Raw genomic sequence first — 25106 nt, forward strand, 5'->3', positions numbered from 1 at the left:
GCCACATGCAAGGCAAATGCCCTACTACTGTGCTATCCCTCTCTCCCAATCCATATATATTTAAACATTTAAGAAACAAACAAACAAAACACAGAAAAAGGGTGATAAAGGGGAAGGGGCTGGATAGCACAGTGGTGAGGCATTTGCCTTGCATGCATCAGACCCAGGACAGACCCAGGTTCAATTACTGGCATCCCATATGGTCCCTTGAGCCTGCCAGGAGGGATTTCTTTTTTGGGGGGTGGGCGTTGGGGTCACACCCGGTGATGCTCAGTAGTTACTCCTGGCTATGCGCTCAGAAATCGCTCTTAACTGGGGGGACCATCTGGGCTACCAGGAATCAAACACAGGTTCATCCTGGGCAGCTGTGTGTAAGGCAAATGCCCTACCACTCAGTGGTATCACTCAGGCCCCCAGGAGCAATTTCTGAGCACAGGGCCAGGAATAACTCCTGAGTACCACTGAGTATGACCCAAAAACAAAAACAAAACAAAACAAAAAAAAAAGTGGAAAAAGAAAAAGGTGCTTGTCCTGCACACACCCATCCTGAATTTTATTTCCAGTACTCCGTAAATCCAGAAGTTATCCCTGAGTACAGATGGGTGTGAGCCCCCCTTCTATCCACCAAAAATACGAAGAAGGAAAATATGTATCGATTTTTTAAAAATCCATAATTACATTGAATGCCTGAAACTTAAGTTTTATGAATCAATATATAAATTATAAATTAAAAATTAACTTTTTTTCCTTAACCCTTAACAGATTGAAGAAGAGATGTTGGCTTTGCAGAATGAACGCACAGAACGAATACGAAGCCTGCTGGAACGTCAAGCCAGAGAAATTGAAGCTTTTGACTCTGAAAGCATGAGATTAGGTTTTAGTAATATGGTTCTTTCTAATCTCTCCCCTGAGGCATTCAGTCACAGCTATCCAGGAGCTTCTGGTTGGTCTCACAATCCTACTGGGGGCCCAGCACCTCACTGGGGTCATCCCATGGGTGGCCCACCACAAGCCTGGGGCCATCCTATGCAAGGTGGACCCCAACCATGGGGTCACCCCTCAGGGCCAATGCAAGGGGTACCCCGAGGTAGCAGTATGGGAGTCCGCAATAGTCCACAGGCTTTGAGGCGGACAGCTTCTGGGGGACGGACGGAACAGGGCATGAGCAGAAGCACGAGTGTCACTTCACAAATATCCAATGGGTCACATATGTCTTATACATAACTTAATTGAGAGTGGCAATTCCTCTGGAGCTGTCTGCCAAAAGAAACTGCCTACAGACATCGTCATGGCAGCCTCCTCACTTGGGTACTACAGTGTGGAAGCTAAGTGCATATGGTATATTTTATTCATTTTTGTAAAGCATTTTGTTTTGTGTTTACTTACTAATTGGGTTGTCATAGTATTTGGCTGCCGGGATTTATTTTCTTTTTAACTTCTGGTGTAATTTTGAAAAGGAGAATTGATATATATGTGTTAGTACGTGTATATAGAGATACACACATACATATGTCATGCATGTGGTAAAAAGAAATTGGCTAAATTAGGGGGTATTTTCTGAATACTGCAAAAATACACATACAACAGAGTGGCTTAATGCATTACTTTTGGGCAACTATCCTAAGAAGTTTGTGAAAAGATCTAAAACTTTTCTCCATACTCAGTATTCTGCCACTCTTACCAGACAGAATACACTGAAACAAGTTATGATGGAAACACACTTATATCCCCTCACCAGTGTATTTTCTCTGTTAAATGGTTCTGACTTCTCAGTTTTATTTGAAGTAAAAGTGAAAGTGAATATCTATGAACACTAAAGGGTTACATTGACTTTTCAGAGAATAGAAAACAACATAGTTATTTTTTCTGAATGCTATGTTGGTTTGTCAGTGTTTTTGTTTGTTGTCCATCATTTGTGCCTTCTTTGTGGCATAGTGAGATGGAGTTGCTTACGGAGATCACAAGTTGTATGATAATGTTATCATCAGACCTGTGAGCCTTTAAAAGAGAAGGTCAAAAGAGTGAAAGAAGCCCCTGAAAGTTTTATCTGGTGGGTACATTCAGCAGCAGAGTGAGGAAATGAAGTCTATATATCCTGACATTTTGTTGCTTATACTGTGATAGCTCATCCTAGCTAAGCTTTGGAACTCCCAAGACCCTAGACTGTACTTTTATTTTGTTTGTACAAAAACAAAGCTATATAGCCAATAAAAATCAAATGCCAGAGGTATTTGAATAATGCCATATTTGCAAACTGCCACCTATTATAATTCTCATCACACTACATAATTTGATAATCCCCTTTGGCTTATGGGATTTCCTGTTTACAAATAGAATAGCCAATTATTTAAATAGTTAGTTGCCATAGTGAACCAGGAGTCACTGAGCCAATGACTTTACCAGCTGCTGACTAATCTTCATCACCACTGTAGATTTTGCTGCATGTGCAGGTTCTCCTTTATTTTAATTGCTGTTTTCGTTGCTGCAATACTTTACAAACTTCTAGTTCTTTGAGACTTAATGATCATTGGCATCATGTTAACATCATGCAATAAGTAACACCACTTCCAGAAGTCTCTAGCCTCAAGGCTAAAGTACTACTGAAAAGGAACTAGCAAGTTTGAAGAAAAACTTTTTAATAATAATAAATTATAGTGGTCAGGGAATATCTTGACAAAAGCTTGATAAAGCTAACTTTTTTCCCCCCATAGGGGTACGTTTTGCTTTTATTTTGCAATGAAGGATCAACTTGATGCTGAAAGTCAGATGTTACTCGGTATTCTACTGCCATTGTGGAAATTGAGTGGGAAGTGAGGAAGGAAGTATGTATATGACTTGAAGAAAAAACATTCTTTCTAGTGACAGATCAGAAATTCTTACATTACTGTCCTGCCTCCTCCCCAGTTGTCTTGAAGAACTCTTGCTGCTAACTTGCATCCAACTTTCCATATAGTCAGAAGGCTCCAAGGTAGAATTCTTGAAGTGCCTCCACTGATGCCTCTTCATCTAAACCAGACTAATAACCAAACTGTAATCTATCACTCTTAAAACCTTGGTTTTCGCAACCAAATTTAAGTCTTTGCCAAGCTGTCATTTCAATCTCTGTGACTATGTAGGTTGGACTTTATGGCATTCAATTGAAGGTAAATAGAAGAAATTTTTTTACTGGTTTTATTTACTCCAAAGTCAGTAAAATTCACACAGTTTTAGGCACTATTTCATGTAACATGGGTATATGTAATGAATGAAAGGGATTTCAGACCTTTTCAGGTTTTTTTGTTTTTGTATGCATTCAAATATTATGCAATAATTTAAAACAATGGGATATGTCACTTTTTGGATGAAGATGTTAGGAGAGAACTTTAAAAGGTGTTAAAAAGGTGTTTTAAAATGTGTAATTCATTCTTTTAAAAACTTTTTTATTTTTTTGGTTTTTCGGGCCACACCCGTTTGATGCTCAGGGGTTACTCCTGGCTAAGCGCTCAGAAATTGCCCCTGGCTTGGGGGGACCATATGGGACGCTGGGGGATCAAACCGTGGTCCTTCCTTGGCTAGCGCTCTCAAGGCAGACACCTTACCTCTAGCACCACCTCGCCGGCCCCCTTTTAAAAAATTTTTATTAGAGGCCAGAGCAATGTAAGGTCAGCCTTACATGTGCTGACCTGAGTTCAATCCCCAACACCCCAAATGGTCCACCAAGCCTGCCCAGCATAAGCCTGAACACTGCCAGGTGTGTCCCAAAAACAAATTCTTGTTAAAATGGCTTGCTGGATCTGTCCCTCTATATTAATAGGGGTAGAATTGGAAACTTGTAGTGAGTTTTGCATTCAAAACTTTTTTTAAAAAAATACAAATATCTTAAATTACACATATCAAAGTTCATCTGTGGACTTAATTTAACAGTTTTTATTAGTCAAATTTAGTTACCAAGTTCTTTCAGGTTATATGTATTGTAAGCATGTAATTGAATAATGATTCCAGTGTCTGTCCAATAGGGCTTTGTATCTGATTCAACTATGACTATTCTTTTTACATAGGTCATATTATATCTGGATTACTTCATTTTAATTTTAATTAAAATATATTTAGTTGCAAATGATTCTAATTAGTTGCTTTGTGTGTGTTTGTAAGATTTATCTTCCGATTGATCTCATACATGGTAATAGTCATCGAAGAGTAAAAGCTTGTAGCAAGAGTTTGAGAGAATTAGAGAGTTCTGTAAAGAAGCAGGCACTTTCTGAATCTGCAAATGTCATCATTTCATCAAATTAATACTACCTCCTTCCACTCATTATATATATATATATGTATATATATCCACATATATACATATATATATATTTAAAATAAGTATGAGAAACTTGCCTGGTATACCAGGAAGTCAAAATGCTATATCTGGTGACCAGAATTTGTCCGTAAGTTTCTTGTTTTCACTGTTTTCTCTCTTTTTTTAGTTAGCTTTTAAGAAATGCAAAAGCCTCATACCTTGAAATAAATTATTCTTTTTTTTTTTTTTTTTTCTTTTTGGTTTTTGAGTCACACCCGGCAGCGCTCAGGGGTTACTCCTGGCTCTATGCTCAGAAATTTCTCCCTGCAGGCTCTGGAGACCATATGGGATGCTGGGATTCGAACCACCAACCTTCTGCATGCAAGGCAAACACCTTACCTCCATACTATCTTTCTGGCCCCAAAATAAATTATCCTTTTAATTTTTGGTTTTTTGGGCCACACCCGTTTGACGCTCGGGAGTTACTCCTGGCTATGCGCTCAGAAATCGCTCCTGGCTTGGGGGGACCATATGGGACGCCAGGGGATAAAACCGCAGTCCGTCCTACGCTAGCGCTTGCAAGGCAGACACCTTACCTCTAGCTCCACCTCTCCGGCCCCAAAATAAATTATTCTTAATTGGATTCTCTTTCTTTTGCTTGCACACAATTTTATCCTTGCTAAAGTCAGCTCTAACTCCAAATTATGGTATTGCAATTATTTTAATTACATTGTTTTTAGCTGGAAAACATTCACAGTAATATCCTATTCAGAGCTACCATTTCTTTTCAGTCATTGTGTACCTAGAGATGAATAGTAATACATTTGAAGTCACACCTAATACATACCATAATAGTTGGGTTTCTTAAGCCAAGGATTTATTGGTATATTGAACTTTTTAGTATAATTGTGGTTTTTTTTTTAGCTGCCTAGATATCAGTATACCCTCCATTCAATACACTAAATAAACTATTCTTGACCCATCTATTTTCTCACCCCCTTTTAAAATTGAAACCTGATTAAGTGTCTTTTTCAGACCATATGACAGACTTTGGTACCTTTCTACTTCTTTAAGTACTAAGTGTCTGGCATCTTAAACTTTTATAGAATACATTGTTTTGGACACTGGAATAATACTGTTTATTTTCACCTGTGAAAAATGACTTACTGTACTTGAAACACCTCCTTTGCATTTCTCCATTTGTGCCATTCACTAGTGGAAATAAATCGTATTATACCATGATCTACTGGTTTTTTTAAACTATTAAATATGCACATTTGGGATAGCTATTATCATTTGTATTATGTATATAGTGTATATACATTTGAGTGTCTCATGTATGTATAGCTAGATGGATATAACTCATACTGTACATTTCCATCAGGGCACTCAAGGTTCTGTTATTGTCATTTCAGTCCTCAGTTAAGGCAAGAATACATGTGTTTCTTAAGAATGAATATTTTGGGTTGATAATTATGGGAAAGTGATCATTAGATAGAAACTTTTCCCTTTTTTTTTTTTTAATCCCCTCTTAGCACTTGGGTGAGCAGAAAGAAAGTTAAGTGGAAAGCCATAAGTTTCAAGGCAGTAAATAGTGTGGGGAAGGAGCCAGTTAGTGTTTCTGTGACTTGGTGTTGTGATGCAATAAAAGACAAATGATGCAGAGAGAAATGAGCCGTACAGTTAAAAACACTAGTGGTGATGCCTCTGCAAGAAACCAATAAATCACAATCTTCGCATGTAATCCAAATATCTTAGTGATTCCACTCATCAATGTACTCATTTTACTCCATTAATACTAATAATTATAAATTTTGCTAAGGACCAAAACAGCCAAGAAAGAAGTTACTGCTAAGGTTCCTGAAGTTCTCCTAAACTATAAAATCAATAGAATGGTCATTGGGAGAGAAGGATATGCTATTGGAGTGCAGTTTTCTCCTTTTAGCTGCCTCCTTTTACTTGCCACTAGTAAATTCTTTATGCACCTTCCACCCTTTCTTAGCCACTACTGGTTCACAGAGATTTGGCCCAAATAGCAACCCTTTCCTAGGAGGTTTACATGGTCCTGTTTTTTTACATCATGCTCACAATGTGAAGTATCTAGTGTGTATTCAAATCAGAAAATAATATATTTCAAGTTTATAAATGTGAATGATGAATCATTCCTAGAATAATGGAAGATAATGTTTCTTAGGTAGAAAACTGCCTTCTCCAAAGAACAAATCTGAAACTTGAGCTATCATCTTTGAGTTTTACTTATCTAAATATAGATCAGTATTGAAGTGAAACAGATTCTCTTATTTTCTTTTCCTTCAGCTAACACAGTGCTCCCCAGATTGTAACGTTGCCTTTCTGATGAGGCACTCACTTAGTTGTTAAGAACTGGAAATATCCCATGTTCAGATTCCTTAGGATAAAGAATGTGCTGTCCGCTTAGCAGACTTGCCTCTTGTATGCAAGGACTACTGATTGAAGTCTATTTTGCTGTGTGTCTGATTATGTTGTCTGCACTTTTATGAAATCACTACAAGAGGTCTACATTAAAAATTAATTTGTAAAGTTTTGTTCAACACTGTCTAGGTAAAGAACCTTGCTGTACATTACTGTATATTTTCTATTGAATTCTCATAGCCCCCTAAACAGTAATAGACTTTTTCCTTCTTTATATTCAAATTTTCAAAATTACGAGAAAAGACCCATTTGTCATAACAGTCTTCAAAGCATATGAAATATGTAAATTAGTATGCACCTTATTTACCTATTGTGGGTTTCTTAAACTTGCACTTACCTTCCACCTACCCAAAAAGAAATAAAGGCAGAACTAAACATGGGGAGCCATTTGCTATGTCACCATCACTGTTTACTGTTTCCCAGCAAAGCTAACTTTTAGAAGTTCCAGAGATCGTGTGTGTGTGTGTGTGTGTGTGTGTGTGTGTGTGTGTGTGTGTGTGTTTGAGTTGGATTTATTTTGTTTTAGATACACAAGAGATTCTTTTTTTAGATAGAGAAGTTAATCTATAGGATGTCCATTGGTTAACTAAACTGGACATCTGTAGGTAGTTTACAATGAAAAAAGTAGAGATAGATGAGACTTAAGAATGAATGAGAAGGGTTTCTTATGCCCAAGAATCCCACCTCCCCCCATCCAAAGTACGGGTAATTCAACCTGCACAGTTTCCTTTTCACTCATAGTTTTTATCAATTGTGAGTGAAAAATTATGTAATTATTTGTAAATATGTAGATAACAAATTGACCTAGTTTCTGTATTTTTTTGTTTTTGTACTAAAGTTTATAAGTGTGCCAGCTAGAGAGGAGTTGCTGTCAATTGCCGGTTGTGGTCCTAGCATCTAACCCTGAAACCATCCTAGGTGACATTTTTAGAATTAATGCTTAAATATTATTAAACAGGGGGAAATGAAGCTTAATTGGTTGGGTTCTAAAGCTTTTGAAGCAAAATCATTTTATTTAATATAACCATTTTATGTGTTCAATCATGAATGAGGTAGGGAGCCTCCCTTCCCCAGTGGCCATGTTTACAGAAGTGCGTTTTGTCTATAAAGTGCAAGTTTTAATGTTTATGTAAATTTTGCAGGTGATTATGGCTTGGAACTGTTTATTGGACCCTCTAGCTGACTTTTTGATAAAATTAATTATGCGTATTGCTTGCACATTGATCTTGTTTCTGGAACATTTTCCTGTTTCCAGAATTACATGTTTCTTTGTCATTATCCCTACTTAGCCTTTCTCTGAATATGTCTTGTAGCCTAAGGTATTAAAGATTGGTGAACGTAGGCAAGGAAAATTCATTTTATAAACTTATGAGCCCTCATTTGTGCTTTCAGTATTCGTGTTCTATGTTTCCAAGCAATTCTGAGGTCAGTAGAGTTTAGAAATGAGATACCAGTTTAAAATGTGTACTCTTTGCTTTTGCATGGCTTGGCTTAGCATCAAAGGTATATTAGGGCCACTTGAAAGCATGAAGACCAATTGTATGGAAACAGGTTTCTCAGTGGCACATTTTGCTTTTTCTGAGCCCTTAAATACATTGCCTCAGCATGAATTTTTTATTTCTATAAATTGCACACACGGTCAGAGAATTATGTGATTGAAAAGGATGTAACTGCTTAACATTTGCATATTTTGGCTGGTTCTTGTGACTTTTTGGCACATACCAAACAAACCTGCGAATATTGGAACCCTTCTAGCCCTTTTTTTGTCAGAGATGAATTTATTAAGATGTTGGCTATCCTTCACATATTGTCAGACAGCTGGTCCTTGGTACCCATTCCAGTTGTGTTTCTTTGCATTTCATAATAGAAAAACTATTAAACCTTCACTCTGGCGTTGTTGCGTTATACCTTTTAGTCCACATTCGATGGGAATTGTGCCTACTTAGATTGTTCCTCAAATTAATTGCATACACACACGTGCCCCAGAATAATCCTAATTTAAGACACCGGTTGTTGGGGGGGACACTGAGTTGAAAATGGAAGAAAATAAAATGTCCACTCGAGGCCAGTGATTTATCTAACAAGATATTTTACCATATTATCTTGGCACTAGATTTATGAGCCTATTAGGTGATTTTTATAGGGCAAAACCCAAGTTGAGAGGGATGTGTGGGGTTTCTATTAGATGATTTGTTCTGATTTTGTTTTTTATGATCCTTCTAGTTTAGAATAGCTTAATGCTCCAAATACATTTTGTTTGTTTGTTTTTATCTTTAGGGTAATTTTTATAAAAGCAACAGTGATGTAAATAACATTTGAAGTATTGTGCACATTAACACCCCAGATTATTCCAATTTAATAATTTGTAAATGCTTTAGAGTTTTTAATTAACACTTGTGTTGCTAAATCCTATTTATGTAAGTCTGCTAAAATTTTTAACCCATTTAAAACTTAAGATACATTTAAATAATGATGGGTTGCTTTGAGCAATTTAGCTTTCAGAACCCCCTTGTTTTAGTATATGAAAAAGATAACCTAAAGCGCATTGAGGGTTGGAGATACTATGAGAAATATGTATAGTGTATATTTTAAAAACAGCTTTGCTTGTATTGTGAAGACTTTAAAACAAACTTGAGATTTTTAACATTATTATTAACACAATTTTAACATAAGTTATCCCACTGGGTTTAAGAGCATCTTGAATGTATAATCCTTTTTGTAGCCCAGGTTGGTTTCTGCTTTTACCAGTCATCTGAATATATTTATGTTTTAGTTTCATGTGCTCATTTTTCTTTGTTTTCCTCAAACAGCATGATTTTTTTGCACATGTAGAAATCTTTTAAAAGAAAAATTAATACATCATTCTTTCTGGATTTTCTTCACTTCTCTCTTCCTTTCTAACTAACCCCTTACCTTAAAATGCCATATCACTCCATTTGCATTGTTTGTGCAAATGCCAGGGTTGGTTTTTATTTTATTTTTGCTATTTACCTTTTAAAAAAAGCTTCAGTCAATTGCTTTTTTTATTTAAAAAAGAAAAGGAAAAAAAAAGCTGTAACCTTATCATTTCTGAATAGACCATTGAGAGATAAATGCACAACTGTAATAGCCCAGGACCAGCTTTGGTGGCACAGGGAATATTTTAACATAATAAGAGGTACTTTCTAAAAGTGGCATATATTATTCACAATTTCTATCAGTTATTCCCACAGTCAGGGTTCCAAATAAAATGAAGGTTATCAGCTGATGCGTTATCATTGAGGTTCATCAATGAATTTGTACATTTTCTAGTTCCCTTTGGTGAAGGGAAATAAAATGATTTTGCAAGATCTAGATTATGGCTTGGTTTCTTGCCTCATTTTTTGGCAGCCTTCATCCTCTCATCGTCTAAAACCCTTGAGCCTGTAGGATTTTCATAGTGGACAAAGGACTTGTGGTCTTTAAAACCAGGACTGTTTCTTTCCTTTTTTTCTTTTTCTTTTTTTTTTGTGAGATTATCATGTCAAAAGTGTGATGTTCAGCCACTTTCAGATGGTTTATATTATTTTAAGTATACAGTCCTCTCAACTTTTGGACCAAACAGATACCCACAGTGGAGGCTTATCAAGGGTTGCAGTGAGGAAAAAACCTCTTCTTCACTGTCAGCACCAGCTGGTAAAGGTGACTGTACAGATGTGCATTTTCCTTTTGGTAGAAATGGTCCACAGCACTAACTGGTAAGGCTTATTGTACAGTATATTGTCAGTATTCTTCTGGTTCAGCATACCTTATAGTTCATATATAATCTGTATTAATTGTATAGATTGTGCATTTAAAGCTGTTACCAAGTTGTCAGAACATAAGAAAGAAAACAAGATCATATGTAATATTTTGTTTGTAAGTATCCTTTGTATCATAGCAAAGGAAATGTTTAAAAAATCAACTGTAATAAAGTAATTTTAGTACAGAGTGTCTGCTCATTTTTTTAAATAATTTTATTTCCATTAGGATAAAGAAATAAACCATAACTTCCTGGTTCATTCATCTGTAGTTGGACACTGGGGTTGTTCAATGTGGCTAGTGTACAACAATGAACATAGATATGCATAATTCTTTCAAATTAATGTATGCCAAGAAGTGATTGCTGGGTCATATGGTGTTCAGTTCTCTTTTTGAGAAATTTTCATTTGCTTTCCATAGAAATGGAGCCAGACAACAATTCCCACTAACAGTAGATGAGGTCTCCTTCATTACTATAAATCATCTGTACTCAGGGATTAAACCCAGGTTGACCACATGTGAGGCAAGTACCATATCTGCTGTCTCAATAACTGGAATCTATTTCTAAAGATAGATAAGTAAGTCTATGGGGGTCTGAGCAGTAATCCAGTAGGTAGCCAACCCGGATTAATCCCTGGTATCCCATATGGCCTCCTGAGCACCACCAGGTATGGCCAAAAATAAAGAATAATACCAAATTCTGTTTGCCAGTAAAGTGAATAGTCTTATGTAGTAGTGTGAGATTGTTTTGCTTTAGGAACTAATAGTCTGGTCCTTTTTTTGGGTGGGGGGTTCCCCCACACCCGGCAGCGCTCAGGGATTATTCCTGGCTCTGTGCTCAGAAATCACTCCTGGCAACCTCGGAGGACCATGTAGGCTACCAGGAACAAACACAGGTCTGTCCCGATTGGTCATGTGCAAGGCAAACACCCTACTGCTGTGCTATTGCTCCAGCCCCTCTGGTGTAGGTTTTCAAGTTTTACTTGGGGACCAGAGAGATTGTACAGCCCTGAGCACCAGCAGGCCCAGAAACAAAACAATAGACCTATGTTGTTGTCATAACTACAACTATCACTACAATAATGCAATGCAAATTGACATGATTATGTATAGTCCTTGGACTTTGCTCAGAATTTCAAAATAAAGTTTTATCTGGACTTATCTTTTCAAATTTGAAAAATTATTTTAGCCCTATGTGGGACAGATCATCTAAACCAATCCTGTTTAAAACACTGTTAAAGTGACTTTTGTTTATGAGCTAATTTACAGTTTTGTCCCAAATATTCATGGGATTTAATATGTTTTTAAATTAAAAACTAAAGTATCGGGGCCAGAGAGATAACATGGAGATAAGGTGTTTGCCTTGCATGCAGAATGACTGTGGTTTGAATCCCAGCATCCCATATGGTTCCCTGAGCCAGCCGGGAGCAATTTCTGAGCATAGAGCCAGGAGTAACACCTGAGTGCTGGTGGGTGTGACCCCCAAAAAATATCTTGAGTAATTTTTTGTATGTTTTATGATTGCGGGCCACACCTGGAGATGCCCAGGGGTTGCCCTGGCTCTATGTAGACTCAGGAATTCATGATGGGCTGGGAGGACCTTATGAGATGAAGGAATCAATCCAGGGTCGACTGCATGCAAGGCAAGTGCCCTACCCACTGTACTATCACTTCAGCCCCTTAAGAGTAGTTTAGATTACCTAATTTATTAAATAAGATTCTCAGATAGTGACTCATTTAGCTTTTTTTAGTGTACCTTTTAAATTCCTAGAATGTTAATACTGAGCTATTTTGAGATGAACAGTATGTTTACATACTGTTTAATTTTCATAGGTCGAGCAACTATGTGACAGATCCAAGATTAGATCCCAGGTCTCCTATCTCCAGTATTTCCAACATCACCCCTAGAATTTGAAGGAACTCAGAAATAGTTTAAAAAGAATTCTTTTTACCGCCACAATTGAGCTCTTCAAACTATAGTGGAAAGAGTTATTATAAAACGTGCTTCGAGCCTGTATCCCAGGTCAGCAACCCAAAACAAATGTTCTTATTCATTGGCTAAACACATCAAAGACACTCTGGGTTACACTTAGGGTTTAAAGCCTATCCTACCTGACTTTTAAAGAAATTTGAACATAAATAAAAATTTACCACAGTGGTCAGCTAGCTTCAGTGGTTATAAGCTAGTGCTATCTCAGTAGTGCCAACTTCAGAATCAGGGTTTTCTTAATAAGTACTGGTTATAGGAGACTTTAAATGCTACTGTTTTTTAGGCTTTTGATTTTTGCTTGTTTCAGGTGTTGTGATTTGTTGGGTTTTTGTGTGTGTTTTTAGGGGAGAGGGTGGTTGGTTGTGTGTGTGGTTTTTGCTTGTTTGGGGCCAAACCTTAACAGTGCCTGTGGGTCCTCACTTTCTGACAGTGTTCAAGGTGGTGCCAGAGATTGAATTGGGTTGGTCACATTCAAAGGAGCAAGCAATGCTTTATACACTTTTCTGTCTCCAACAAATAGGAGTCAGAGGTGCTGAGTTAGACTATGCAATAAACATTTAAGGTTCATTTATAGATTAGTGTGTATGGCTCCCCTTGGAGTTTTATTCCAATGACTCTGAAGAGACTTTTTTTTTGTTTGTTTGTTGTTAACACCCTTTACATTATGAAGTCTAAAAGGGACTTTATACAAAACAGTTCTACAAAGAAAAAAAAATACAGGAGGCATTGCATTTCCCAACTTTAAATTGTATTGCACAGGGACCGGAGAGATGGCACAGCGGTAAGGCATTTGCCTTAGGTGCAGAAGGACGGTGGTTCATGTCCTGGCATCCCATATGGTCCCTGAGCCTGCCAGGAGCGATTTCTGAGCATGGAGCCAGGAGTAACCCCTGAGCACTGCCGGGTGTGACCCGAAAACAACAAACAAAAAGTTGTACTGCAAAACTATAATCAAAGTTGCATAGTACTGAAATAATCTACAGACCAATGGAATAGAATTGAAATCCTGAGTTAAACTTCCAAATTTATTGACAGTTAATCTCTGACAGGAGATAAGTACACAAAGTAAAGCAAAGCAAAGTCTCCAGCAAGGGGCCAAACGATAGTACAGCAGTAGAGCATTTGCCTTCCATATAGCCTACATGGGTTCAGCCCCTGGCATCCTATATGATCCACCTGAGCCTGCAAGGAGTGATTTCTGAATGTAGAGCTAGGAGTAACCCCTGAGCACCACTAGGTGAGGCCCTAAAACAAATTAAAAAAAAAAAAAAAAGAAAGAAAAAAAAATCTCCAGCAAATAGTACTGGGAAAACTGAGTGGCAGCTACATATGAAAAATGAAATTGAGGTGCTGAAGCAATAGCACAGAAAGTAGGGTGTTTGCCTTGCATTTGGTCAACCAGGATTCAATCCACAGCATTGCATATGGTTCCCTGAGCTACTAGGAGCAATTTCTGAGTGCAGAGCCAGGAGTAACCCCTGAGTGCTGTCAGACATGCTCCCCCCCCCCCCCACCCACAAAAAAAAAAAAAAAAAAAAAGGAAAATTGATGGACCAGAGCAATAGCACAGCAGGTAGCTTGTTTGCCTTGCACATGGCCAACCCAGGTTTGATTTCTAGCATCCCATATGATTCCCTGAGCCCCACCAGAAATGACTCCTGAGCATTGCTGGGTGTGACCCAAAGGCCAAAAGAAAAAAAGTGAAATTAGTACTATATCTCACACCTTTCATAAAAGACAAATTAAAATTAACTATGTCTAAAGATTAGGCTAGAGTCCTTTAAATATACCAAAGAAAATATATGCAGAATTCTAGGAAATGGACCTTAGAAGGTGTCTTCAATGTGAAAACAGGCAAAGACAATAAAAATAAACAAATGGACTACATTGAACTAAGCTTGTGCAGAGGCAAATGAACTCAAAAAGACATCCAACTGATTAGAAGAAAATACATTAGATAAAGGGCTATTGTCTAAGATCTGAAAATCATTCACAAAGTTTAGCAACAAAAATCCAACAACCTGGGGCCGGGCGGTGGCGCTGGAGGTAAGGTGCCTGCCTTGCCTGCGCTAGCCTAGGACAGACTGCGGTTCGATCCCCCGGCGTCCCATATGGTCCCCCAAGCCAGGAGCGACTTCTGAGTGCATAGCCAGGAGTAACCCCTGAGCGTCAAATGGGTGTGGCCCAAAAACCAAAAAAAAAAAAAAAAAATCCAACAACCTGGGGCCAAAAGAGATAGCATGGAGGTAAGGCGTTTGCCTTGCATGCAGAAGGACGGTGGTTCAAATCCCAGCATCCCTTATGGTCTCCCCTGAGCCTGCCAGGGGCGATTTCTGAGCATAGAGCCAGGAGTAGCCCCTGAGTGCTGCCGGGTGTGACCCAAAAACTATAAATAAATAAATAAATAAATAAATAAATAAATAAATGTCCAAAAACTCCAAAAATGGAGAAAGGAGATGAACTGACACTTCCCCAGAATAAACCATGAAAAAAATGTTAATATTTGAGAAATGCACATTTTAATGAGTGAAATGCAAATTAAAATGAGAGATCATCTCACACTAATGAGAATGGCATATATCAAGAAGTGTGGAAACAGGCTGGAGAGAGTACAGCAGGTAAAGCCCTTGCCTTGCATGCAGTCAGCTTGAGTTTAATCCCTGCAATCCCATGTAGTCTCCTGAGCACCACCAAGAGTGATTCCAGAATGCAGAGCCAGGAGTAACTCCTGAGCACCTCTGGGTGTGGTCCAAAAAGAAAAAATGTTGTGGTATATTGGAGACCAGAATGATAATACAGTAGTAGAGCACTTACTTTGCACTCGGCAAGATTCAATCCTCACCACCCCATAAGGTCCCTCAAGCACATCCAGGAGTACTATTGAGTTGTAAGAAAGGACAAAGTGGAATTTGCCATGATATGAATAAAACTAGAGGGTATCATGCCAAGTGAAGTGAGTCGTAAGGAAAGGGATAGATACAGAATGATCTCTCATCTGTGGGATATAAAAATTATAGAGTAAAAGAACAACAAAAGCCAAAAGCAACAAAAATAGTAAGTTGATCCACAGAACTGAGTTTGGGTGGGGAGGAGGAAAAGTGGAAGGGATGGGCATTCTGGACCTTGGTGGAGATAATTGAGTATTCTGGTGGGCATGGTGTTAGAATGAGGTATGCATGAAACCACCATTTAACAATATTAGAAATCACAGTACCTCAATAAGAATTTATAAATAAATAATATAAATAAATTTATTTATAAATAAATAATGCTTTTTTAATGGGCATTAAAAGGCTAGAGAGAGTACAGTGAGTAAGGCACTTGCCTTGCATATGTCTGACCCCAATTCAATCCCTGACACTCCATTTGAACCCCTTAAACACTGCAGGAGTAATCTCTGAGCAGAGTCAGGAGTAAGTCTTGAACATAGTCATGTATTACCCCAAAACCAAAAATTAAAATGGGTATTATTAACTACTTCCTCAGCCAGTGATTGACTTAGAAAAGTAGGTAAAATACATACTGTATGGTATGAGTACATTACCATATCATACTTATGTTATAAAGAGCAATGATTTAGGTCCTGGTCTCTACAAATTGTGAGATTTTAAAAGTCACATCCATGGGGCCGGCGAGGTGGTGCTGGAGGTAAGGTGTCTGCCTTGCAAGCGCTAGCCAAGGAAGGACCGAGGTTCGATCCCCCGGCGTCCCATATGGTCCCCCCAAGCCAGGGGCAATTTCTGAGCGCTTAGCCAGGAGTAACCCCTGAGCATCAAACAGGTGTGGCCCGAAAAACCAAAAAAAAAAAAATTAAAAGTCACATCCTGGGCTGAAGCGATAGCACAGCGGTAGGGCATTTGCCTTGCATGGTGGCCAATCCAGGTTTGATCCCTAGCATCCATATGTTCCCCGACCCTGCTAGGAGCTATTTCTGAGCACAGAACCAGGAGTAACCCCTGAGTGCTGCCGAGTACACACACACCCCCAAAGTCATATTCTGTCTGGCCTGGATCTGTAAGAAATAGGCATATAAATTGTATTTCTTTTGTTTTTTTGTTTGTGTTTTGGGTGTACAGGGTACCATATGGTGGGGATAAAGTTGCCTTGTATGCCCAGTTGACTGCATACGAGTCAAATGCCTTCCTTGCTGTACGACTCCTCCAACCCTTGTTTTGTTTGTTTGTTTTTGGGATTTTGGGCTATATTCAGAGATGCTCAGGGGCTACTTCTGTCACTGTACTCAGAAATTACTCTTGGCGGGCTCTGGAGACCAATGGAATGCCAGGGATCAAACCCAGGTTGGCTACATGCAAGGCAAATGCCCTACCTCTGTGCTATCACTCCAGCCTCTTTTTTAGGGGAGGGTTGAGTAACACTCAGCGGTGCTCTGGGGTTACTCCTGGGTCTGCGCTCAGAAGTCGCTCGTGGTAGGCACAAGGGACTATATGGGATGCCGGGATTCAAACCACCGCTGTTTGAATCTGCTGCATGCAAGGCAAACGCCCTACTGTTCTCTCTCCAGCCCCCAACCCCTGCTTTTAATTCCCTTTCTCCCTTTCTCCCACCTGCTTCCTTTCAATGATCAGGAGTGGCACATCTGGACTCAAGGCTGCAATGCTTGCTGAAATTTACACTTCTTTAGTTATGTTTGCACACATGTTGACCTGGAATGATGTCATCTTTAGATGAGGCACACATATTCTAGTTGTGGTGCTCACCAGGAGTGCTGTGGTACTCATGTGTTCAACAAGGATTACATTTCCACATTTTCCCCCAGTTGTGTTACTGGCCAGGGCTGCCCACCCTAGTGGTGGAAATTGCTTGTGGTGCTAGGAATTGCAGAGAGCACAACTACCAGGCTCAAACAGCAAGGCTTTTAAGATTGCAGCCTTTGAGTGTGGCAACAAACATTTGAGAGTGTGACTATTTGCTTGCAAGGCACACTTTCTAAATCACTATGTTGTTACTGTGGGATTTATACAGAAGACTTTTGCCAAAACAAATGAACCACTGTGTTAGACCAGGGAGGGTTGAGTGCATGCTTTGTATGTGGGAGCCCCAGGTTTAATCCCTGGCACCATATGGTCCTCCAAGCCCCACTACATGTGGCCTAAAATATGGAAATAAAATCAAATGAACCAATCTGAAACCCATTATTTGTAACAGTTATCAGAATTGGAGGTGTTCTGAGGGGTAGAGTTGGACAGGCTTATTGGGGAGGACTCAATCTATAAACCTCAAAAGAATTCTTTGAGGTCTTCTTATTTTGCATTGACATTAATGACTGGAACTGGGTCTCAGTGATAGCACAGGGTTAGGTGCCTAATTCAATCCCCAGATCCACATGACTTTCCTAGAATTGTTGAGTATAGCCCTGTGGTTCCCTGAGTCCAACATGGGTGGTTCTGGTAATCCCCCAAGCACTGCGAGGGTGGCCCTCGTAATCCTGGCATCCCAGTAGAACATGAGCAACAATACATCCACAGGCCCTCACAATGAACAGCCCATCTGGTATATCTCTGGAAATGGCCTTCAAGACTTCCCAGGCCTTGAGCACCTCTTAGGCTCCAATAAATAAGAATTTTAAATAGTAGGCCAGAGTCTATAGGGGTTAAAGCAATTGCCTTGCATGCCATTGACCCTTATTCATCCCCAGCACCACATATGTTTCCTATGTGGGACTTCTGGGTGAGACCCAAACATCCTCCTAGACTTAGGGTAAGGGGACGTGAAACCATATGGGATGCTAGGTATCAAATCCTGATCAACTGTGTGTAAGACAAGCACACCACCAGTTGTACTATCTTTGTCTCTCCCTCAAATTTTTGTTTTAATTTTCTGGGCCACACCTCAGAATGCTTAGAGGATCATATAGGATGCCAGAGATTGAACCCAGGTGAACTACATACAGGGCAAGCACCCTAACTGCTGCTGTTCTACAGCTCTGGATCCCCAACCTGGATTTTTCTTTTAAATAATGAACTTGACCTTGTTAGATTGATAATAGATTCTGATCTTAAAGAAGATATTACCTTATTATATAAGTCTTTGAGATCAAGTTAAAGAATTAAAAGTTAGAGAATGAAATCTAAAAAGCTTTAACTATCATTATATCCTTACCAACCTTAAATTTTTATTTTGTTTTATTTTTGGTTTTTGGGTCGCACCCAGTGGTGCTCAGGAATTACTCCTGGCTCTGAGCTCAGAACCATATGGTGTGCCAGGATTTAAACCACCATATGTCCTGGATCGGCTGCGTGCAAGGCAAACGCCCTACAGCTGTGCTATCTCTCTGGCTCCCACAACCTTAACTTTTTTGTTTGTTCATTTGTTTTGTTTTTGGGCCACACCCGGTAACGCTCAGGGGTTACTCCTGGCTATGCGCTCAGAAGTTGCTCCTGGCTTGGGGAACCATATGGGACACCGGGGGATCGAACCATGGTCCATCCAAGGCTAGCGCAGGCAAGGCAGGCACCTTACCTCTAGTGCCACCGCCAGGCCCCACAACCTTAACTTTTTAAACTTGAAACTTAGCCCTATATTAATTTTCTCCCTGACTAGAGACTTTCTTTCCTTTTTCTTCTACTTTCCAATAAACCTATTTCAAAGAAAGAAAGAAATAAAGCCTGGGCCAGAGAGATAGTACAGCAGGTGAGGCACTTGCTTTGCACATTACTGACATATATTCAATCCCCAACACCACATACAGTCCCAAGCACTTTAGGGAGTAAACTCTGAGCACTACAGAGTGTGGCCCCAAAACAAAAAAATAGTCCTTTGGGGTAGAGGGCTAGAGTGTGAGTTAAGCTTTTGCCTTGAATGTAACTCACCCTGGTTTGATATCTGATTACACATCCACCAGAAGTGACCCCTGAGCACAAACCAGAAGCATCCTGAGCACCATTGGGTGTTACCAAAAATCCACCATCCCAAAATATTAAGAACTGTATATAATTTCAGTATTTTCTTTTTCCTCTTCTCTTCTTCCTCTTCATCCTTCTTCTTCTCTTCTTCTCTTCTTTTTCTTCTTCCTCTTCTCTTCTTCCTCTTCTCCTTCTTCCTCCTCCTCTTCCTCCTCCTTTCTCCTCACCTCCTCCTCATTCTCATCCTCCTTCTCTTGGGTCACATCCTTCAATGTTCAGAGATTACTTGTAGCTCTGTGCTCAGAAATCACTATCACTCCTAATGGCCACAGGACACCATATGAGATGCTGACAGTCAAACCTGATTCTGCATGCAAGGCAAGAGCCCTACTCTTGTACTATCTATCCGACCCTTAGACTTAGTCCTTTCCTATGGAATAACTATCTTACTTTTAAAATATTAATACTGGTAATTTTATTTTTTTTAGTTTATTTAAGCACCATGGTTACAAAATTTTATGATTGAATTTCAGTCATACAATGTACAACACCCTTCACCAGTGCACACTTCTCTCCACTAATGACCTCAGGTTCTCTTCAGCCCTCCCCTCTGCTCTCTTCCCTGCCTGCCTCTTTTTTTTTAAATTTTTTTGTTTTTTTTTTGAGCCACACCCATTTGATGCTCAGGGGTTACTCCTGGCTAAGTGCTCAGAAATTGCCCCTGGCTTGGGGGGACCATATTGGACACCGGGGGATCGAACCGCGGTCCTTCCTTGGCTAGCGCTTGCAAGGTAGACACCTTACCTCTAGCGCCACCTCACTGCCCCCCCTGCCTGCCTCTTTTGGTAGACATTCTCTCTTTCTCTCTCACTCTCTCTCTTTCTCTCTCTCCCTCTCTCTATCCCTCTGTCTATCCCCCCTCCTCTTTCTCTCCCTCTCTCTATCCCTCTGTCTATCCCCCCCTCCTCTTTCTCTCTTTCTCCTCTTTTTCCCTTTTAGACACTATAGTTTGCATTATTTTGTTTTGTTTTGTTTTGTTTTTGGGTCACACCTGGCGGTGCTCCGGGGCTACTCCTGGCTCTGCATTCAGAAATCACCCCTGGCAAGCTCGGGGGACCATATGGGATGCTGGGATTCAAACCGGGGTCTTTCCTGTGTTGGCCGCATGCAAGGCAAATGCCTTACCACTGTGCTATTGCTCTAGCCCCTGTAGTTTGCAATATTATTACTGAAGAGGTATTATGCCTATCACTTTATTGCATTTCAACACCTAGTTCTTGTCCAGAGTAAACATTTCCAACTATCATTGTCATAACTGTCATAACTTCTCTGCACTAACTTCACTCTCTCACTATTTGTGGCAAGCTTTCTACTATGGACTGATCCTCCTGGCCTTCATCTCTATTATCTGTGAATATTAATACCATACTATCTTTTTTAATATTCCACAAAGGAATGAGAACATTTTATGTCTATCCCTCTCCCTCTGACTCATTTTGCCTAGCATAATACTCTTCATATACATCTGTGTATAAGCAAATTTTATTATTTCATTTTTTCTAATAGCTGTGTAGTATTTCATTATGTAGATGTACCAAAATTTCTTTTTTTTTTTTTTTTTTGGTTTTTGGGCCACACCCGTTTGACGCTCAGGGGTTACTCCTGGCTATGTGCTCAGAAATCACCCCTGGCATGGGGGGACCATATGGGACGCCAGGGGATTGAACCGCGGTCCTTCCTTGGCTAGCGCTTGCAAGGCAGACAGACACCTTACCTCCAGTGCCACCTACCCGGCCCCACCAAAATTTCTTTATCCACTCATCTGTTCTCAGGTACTTGGTTGTTTCCAGATTCTAGCTATTGTGATGAACATAGAAATCTGAGGGCTTTTCTTATTTTTTGTTTTCTGGTGGTTTTTTTCCCCCCTGGGTCACACCCGGCAGCACTCAGGGGTTTCTCTTGGTTTTATGCTCAGAAATTGCTCCTAGCAGGCTCAGGGACCATATGGGATGCCAGGATTTGAACCATCCTCCTGCCTGCAAGGCAAACGCCCTACCTCCATGCTATCTCACCGGCCCCTGTTTTTTGTTTTTGTTTTTCTTTGTGGGCCATACCTGGTGTCGCTCAGGGGTTACTCCTGAGCAAGGCCCTACTGTTGTGCTATCTCTCAGGCCCCTGCAGAAGGCTTTTCTGCATTTGTGTTTTGGGGACTCTAGAGAATATTTCTAGGAGCAGTATTTCTTGGTTCTATGGGAAGCTCAATTTCTAGTTTTTTGAGAAATGTCCATGTTGTTTTCCCCAAAAGGCTGGACCAGTCTACATTCCTACCAGCAGTGACTGAGAGTCCCTTTCTCCCTGCATCTGCACCAACACTGGTTGTTCTTGTTCTTTTGGTGTGTGCCAGTCTCTGTGACTGAAGATACCTCATTGTTGTTTTTGATTTGCATCTCCCTGATGATTAGTAATGTGGAGCATTTTCTTCAAGTGCCTTCTGATCATCTGTATTTCTTGGAGGAAGTTTCTATTCATCTCTTCTTCCCATTTATGGTTGAGGTTAGATTTTTTTTTCTTGTTAAGCTCTACTAATGCTTTATATATCTTATATATTAACCCCTTATCAGATGGGTATTGAGTGAATAGTTTCTCCCATTTTGTGGGTAGTTTTTGTTTCTAATCACCATTTCCCGTGAGTTGCAGAAACTTCTTAGTTTAATGTAGTCCCTTTTATTTTTTATCTTCACTTCCACTTGTTTTGACAGTGGTGTTTCCTCCTTGAAGATTGAAGATTACTTCAATGTCATGGAGAGCTCTGCCTGTTTTTTCTTCTATGTATCTATGGTTTCAGTTCTGATATCAAGGTCTTGAATTCATTTTGATTTTACTTTTGTGCATGGCACTTTTTTGCATGTAGTTGACTAGTTTTCCCAACACCACTTGTTGAAAAGGTTTTTCTTTCTCTACTTCATGTTTCTTTTTTTTTTTTTTTTTTTTTTTTTTGGTTTTGGGGCCACACCCAGCGGTGCTCAGGGGTTAATCCTGGCTGTCTGCTCAGAAATAGCTCCTGGCAGGCACGGGGGACCATATGGGACACCGGGATTCAAACCAACAACCTTTGGTCCTGGATCGTTTGCAAGGCAAACGCCGCTGTGCTATCTCTCTGGGCCCCTACTTCATGTTTCTTGATCCTTTATCAAAAATTAATTGATCATATCCCTGAGGGTCAGTCTCAGGCTATTCAAATCTATTCCATTGATCTGAGGATTTTTCTTTATCATATGGAATAACTAGTAAAACAACTTCTCCAAGGTCCTGTGAGTCATAAATAGGTAGAACTGGAAACCAGATCTCTAGATGACTAATTCAGTACTTTATCCAACACACATTTGCCCACTGGAAATACTAATTGCCCACTGGAAAATCTTTCTGTATCATCGATGATCAGGGAATTGTGAACCTGCTGGGAAGTTATTTGCCCAGAGCAAGAAACCTGGTTGTTGATTAAACAGAGCTGCTGCTGGTCAGTGTTAGGGGACCCAGGGCCAGATCTACAAAGGTGAAGCAATATCCGGTGATTAGAGATTACACAGGAAAGCTCTAGTAAGCTCCACAGGCAGTAAGAATGGCTCAGGACACAGGGGTTCAATACACAAACAACACATATTTGTTTCTGGAGATTAAAAAAAAATCATGACATTCAATTCTTGCAGTGGTAAACAAGTTGGAGAGCAATTTTGTTCAAACATACTAGTGATAAAAAAATTAGATCTGGGTTTTATATATAGAAAACTAAAGGAAGGCAAGACATTTAATGTTGATGTTAGTCTTTTATTGTGTCATTCTTGCACAGGGGTCATGCTAATCTTCTCTGTATAGAATTTTAGTATATGTGCTGCTGAAGCGAGCACTGTATTCTTTTATTATTTGTATTTTAGGGACACATCCATCAATGCTCAGGGATTACTCCTGGCTCTTCTCAAGAATTACTCCTGGTGGTGATTGGGGCACAAAATCGGATCAGCTATGTGCAAGGCAAGCACTCTACCCACTGTACTATTACTCTAAACCTTTTAATTGTTATTTTAATGACATTTTACCTTTCCTTTAAACATTTAGCTCTTCTTCAACCACTTAGATTAAATTAAGACTCCTTAACCTTTATCATTCACATCCCCTTTTGTCCTGGGAAATGATCCCAGGCATGTAAGTATATAAAATAGGTAAACAAATCAATCATTGACTGATAATAACAAAATTTTATTTTATTTTATTTTATTTTATTTTGGTTTTTGGGTCACACCCGGCATTGCTCAGAGGTTACTCCTGGCTGTCTGCTCAGAAATAGCTCCTGGCAGGCACGGGGGACCATATGGGACACCGGGATTCGAACCAACCACCTTTGGTCCTGGATCGGCCATTTGCAAGGCAAATGCCGCTGTGCTATCTCTCCGGGCCCACAAAATTTTATTTTTAAAAAATATTTTTTAGGGGGCCGGAGAGATAGCATGGAGGTAAGGTGCTTGCTTTGCATGCAGAAGAACAGTAGTTCAAATCCCGGCATCCTATATGGTCCCCCGAGCCTGCCAGGAGCAATTTCTTTTTATTAATATATTTTTTATTTAAGTAATATGATTATAGTTGGGTTACAGTCACGAACAGAACACTTCACCAGTGTAACATTCCCCCCTCCCAGTGCCCTCCTCCCCACTTCTCATCTTCTGCCTGTATTTGAGACAGGCATTCTACTACAGTTATTTGTTTTTAAGTTTAGTAAATTGTTTTGTTTTTATTTTTAAAGGATAAGGGTTAAAAAAAATAGTAAAGGTGTGACAGTGGCAATCGCCGTTTTTTGCATAGGCTCAGAAAAATATGGGGAAAATGGAAAAAAATCCTTGGCCTGATTACAAGAAGGTCTCACCCCCGAAGTTTATTGGCATAAGACTGACTCTGGGCTCCAGGCATACCAGTCTGTCCAACCCAAGTCATTCTCTGTGGTTCTGGTGAAACTTTTTCACACTTTAGCTATTGTTGGTATCAGGTTCCTATATTTAAAGATTCTGGATTCTATGCATTTCTTTCATCGAAGTCAGGCAGATGTGGAGCATCCTCTAGTTTCAGCATACCATTAGACGCGGAGCTATCTGTCCTGCAAGCAGGCTGTTGCTGAGTCGTCTGGGTGTTACTCTTTGGAGTAAGTCAATGCCAGAGCAGTGGTAGGTCTTCCCTGGTAGAGGTTTGGATCCTGGTAATGTTATAGACAATTGTGGTTGTTTTCATAGATGGTATCCATTGTTCAGGGATATATGGGCAATTTCCATTCTTCTGAGGCCTAAGCCAAATCATTATGCCAATGTTCAGGGTATAGGGCCTAACTGCATTACCAAATTTGTGTTCCCATCTCTATTAGATAAGAACTTGTTTGCGGGCCCAGAGAGATAGCACAGCGGTGTTTGCCTTGCAAGCAACCGATCCAGGACCAAAGGTGGTTGGTTCGAATCCTGGTGTCCCATATGGTCCCCCGTGCCTGCCAGGAGCTGTTTCTGAGCAGACAGCCAGGAGTAACCCCTGAGCACCACCGGGTGTGGCCCAAAAACAAACAACAACAACAACAACAACAAAAATAACTTGTTTGCATATGTATTATTTTCCCATTTTAATGTGCCTATGCAAAAGAGAAACAATGCCACAAGATATTGTTGGTGCATCTGGGGACCGATGAATAAAGTCCAACATTCCCTGTAACTTGGTTCAAACATGAATTCTATACAGAGATACTCTT

General features: G+C 39.8%; 2 protein-coding genes and 1 non-coding gene across 4 annotated transcripts in view; 1 reads left to right on the plus strand and 2 right to left on the minus strand.

Moving 5' to 3' along the window:
• TAOK1 (TAO kinase 1) overlaps positions 1-2822 on the plus strand; it is a 65269-nt gene extending 62447 nt beyond the window's left edge. The window contains exon 19 of the mRNA XM_049771393.1: positions 763-2822. Within this exon, the coding sequence (XP_049627350.1) occupies positions 763-1224 (462 nt within the window). The 3' untranslated portion in view covers positions 1225-2822. The remainder of the gene's footprint in view (positions 1-762) is intronic.
• Positions 1-25106, minus strand: part of GIT1 (GIT ArfGAP 1) — a 195184-nt gene that overhangs the window by 128416 nt on the left and 41662 nt on the right. The window lies entirely within an intron of this gene.
• On the minus strand, positions 23132-23235 carry LOC126029391 (U6 spliceosomal RNA). The gene has a single exon (XR_007503001.1). It is a non-coding gene; the product is annotated as a U6 spliceosomal RNA (small nuclear RNA).

This window comes from Suncus etruscus, chromosome 1 (genome assembly GCF_024139225.1).
Source record: "Suncus etruscus isolate mSunEtr1 chromosome 1, mSunEtr1.pri.cur, whole genome shotgun sequence".
In the NCBI taxonomy this organism is placed as follows: Eukaryota; Metazoa; Chordata; class Mammalia; order Eulipotyphla; family Soricidae; genus Suncus; species Suncus etruscus.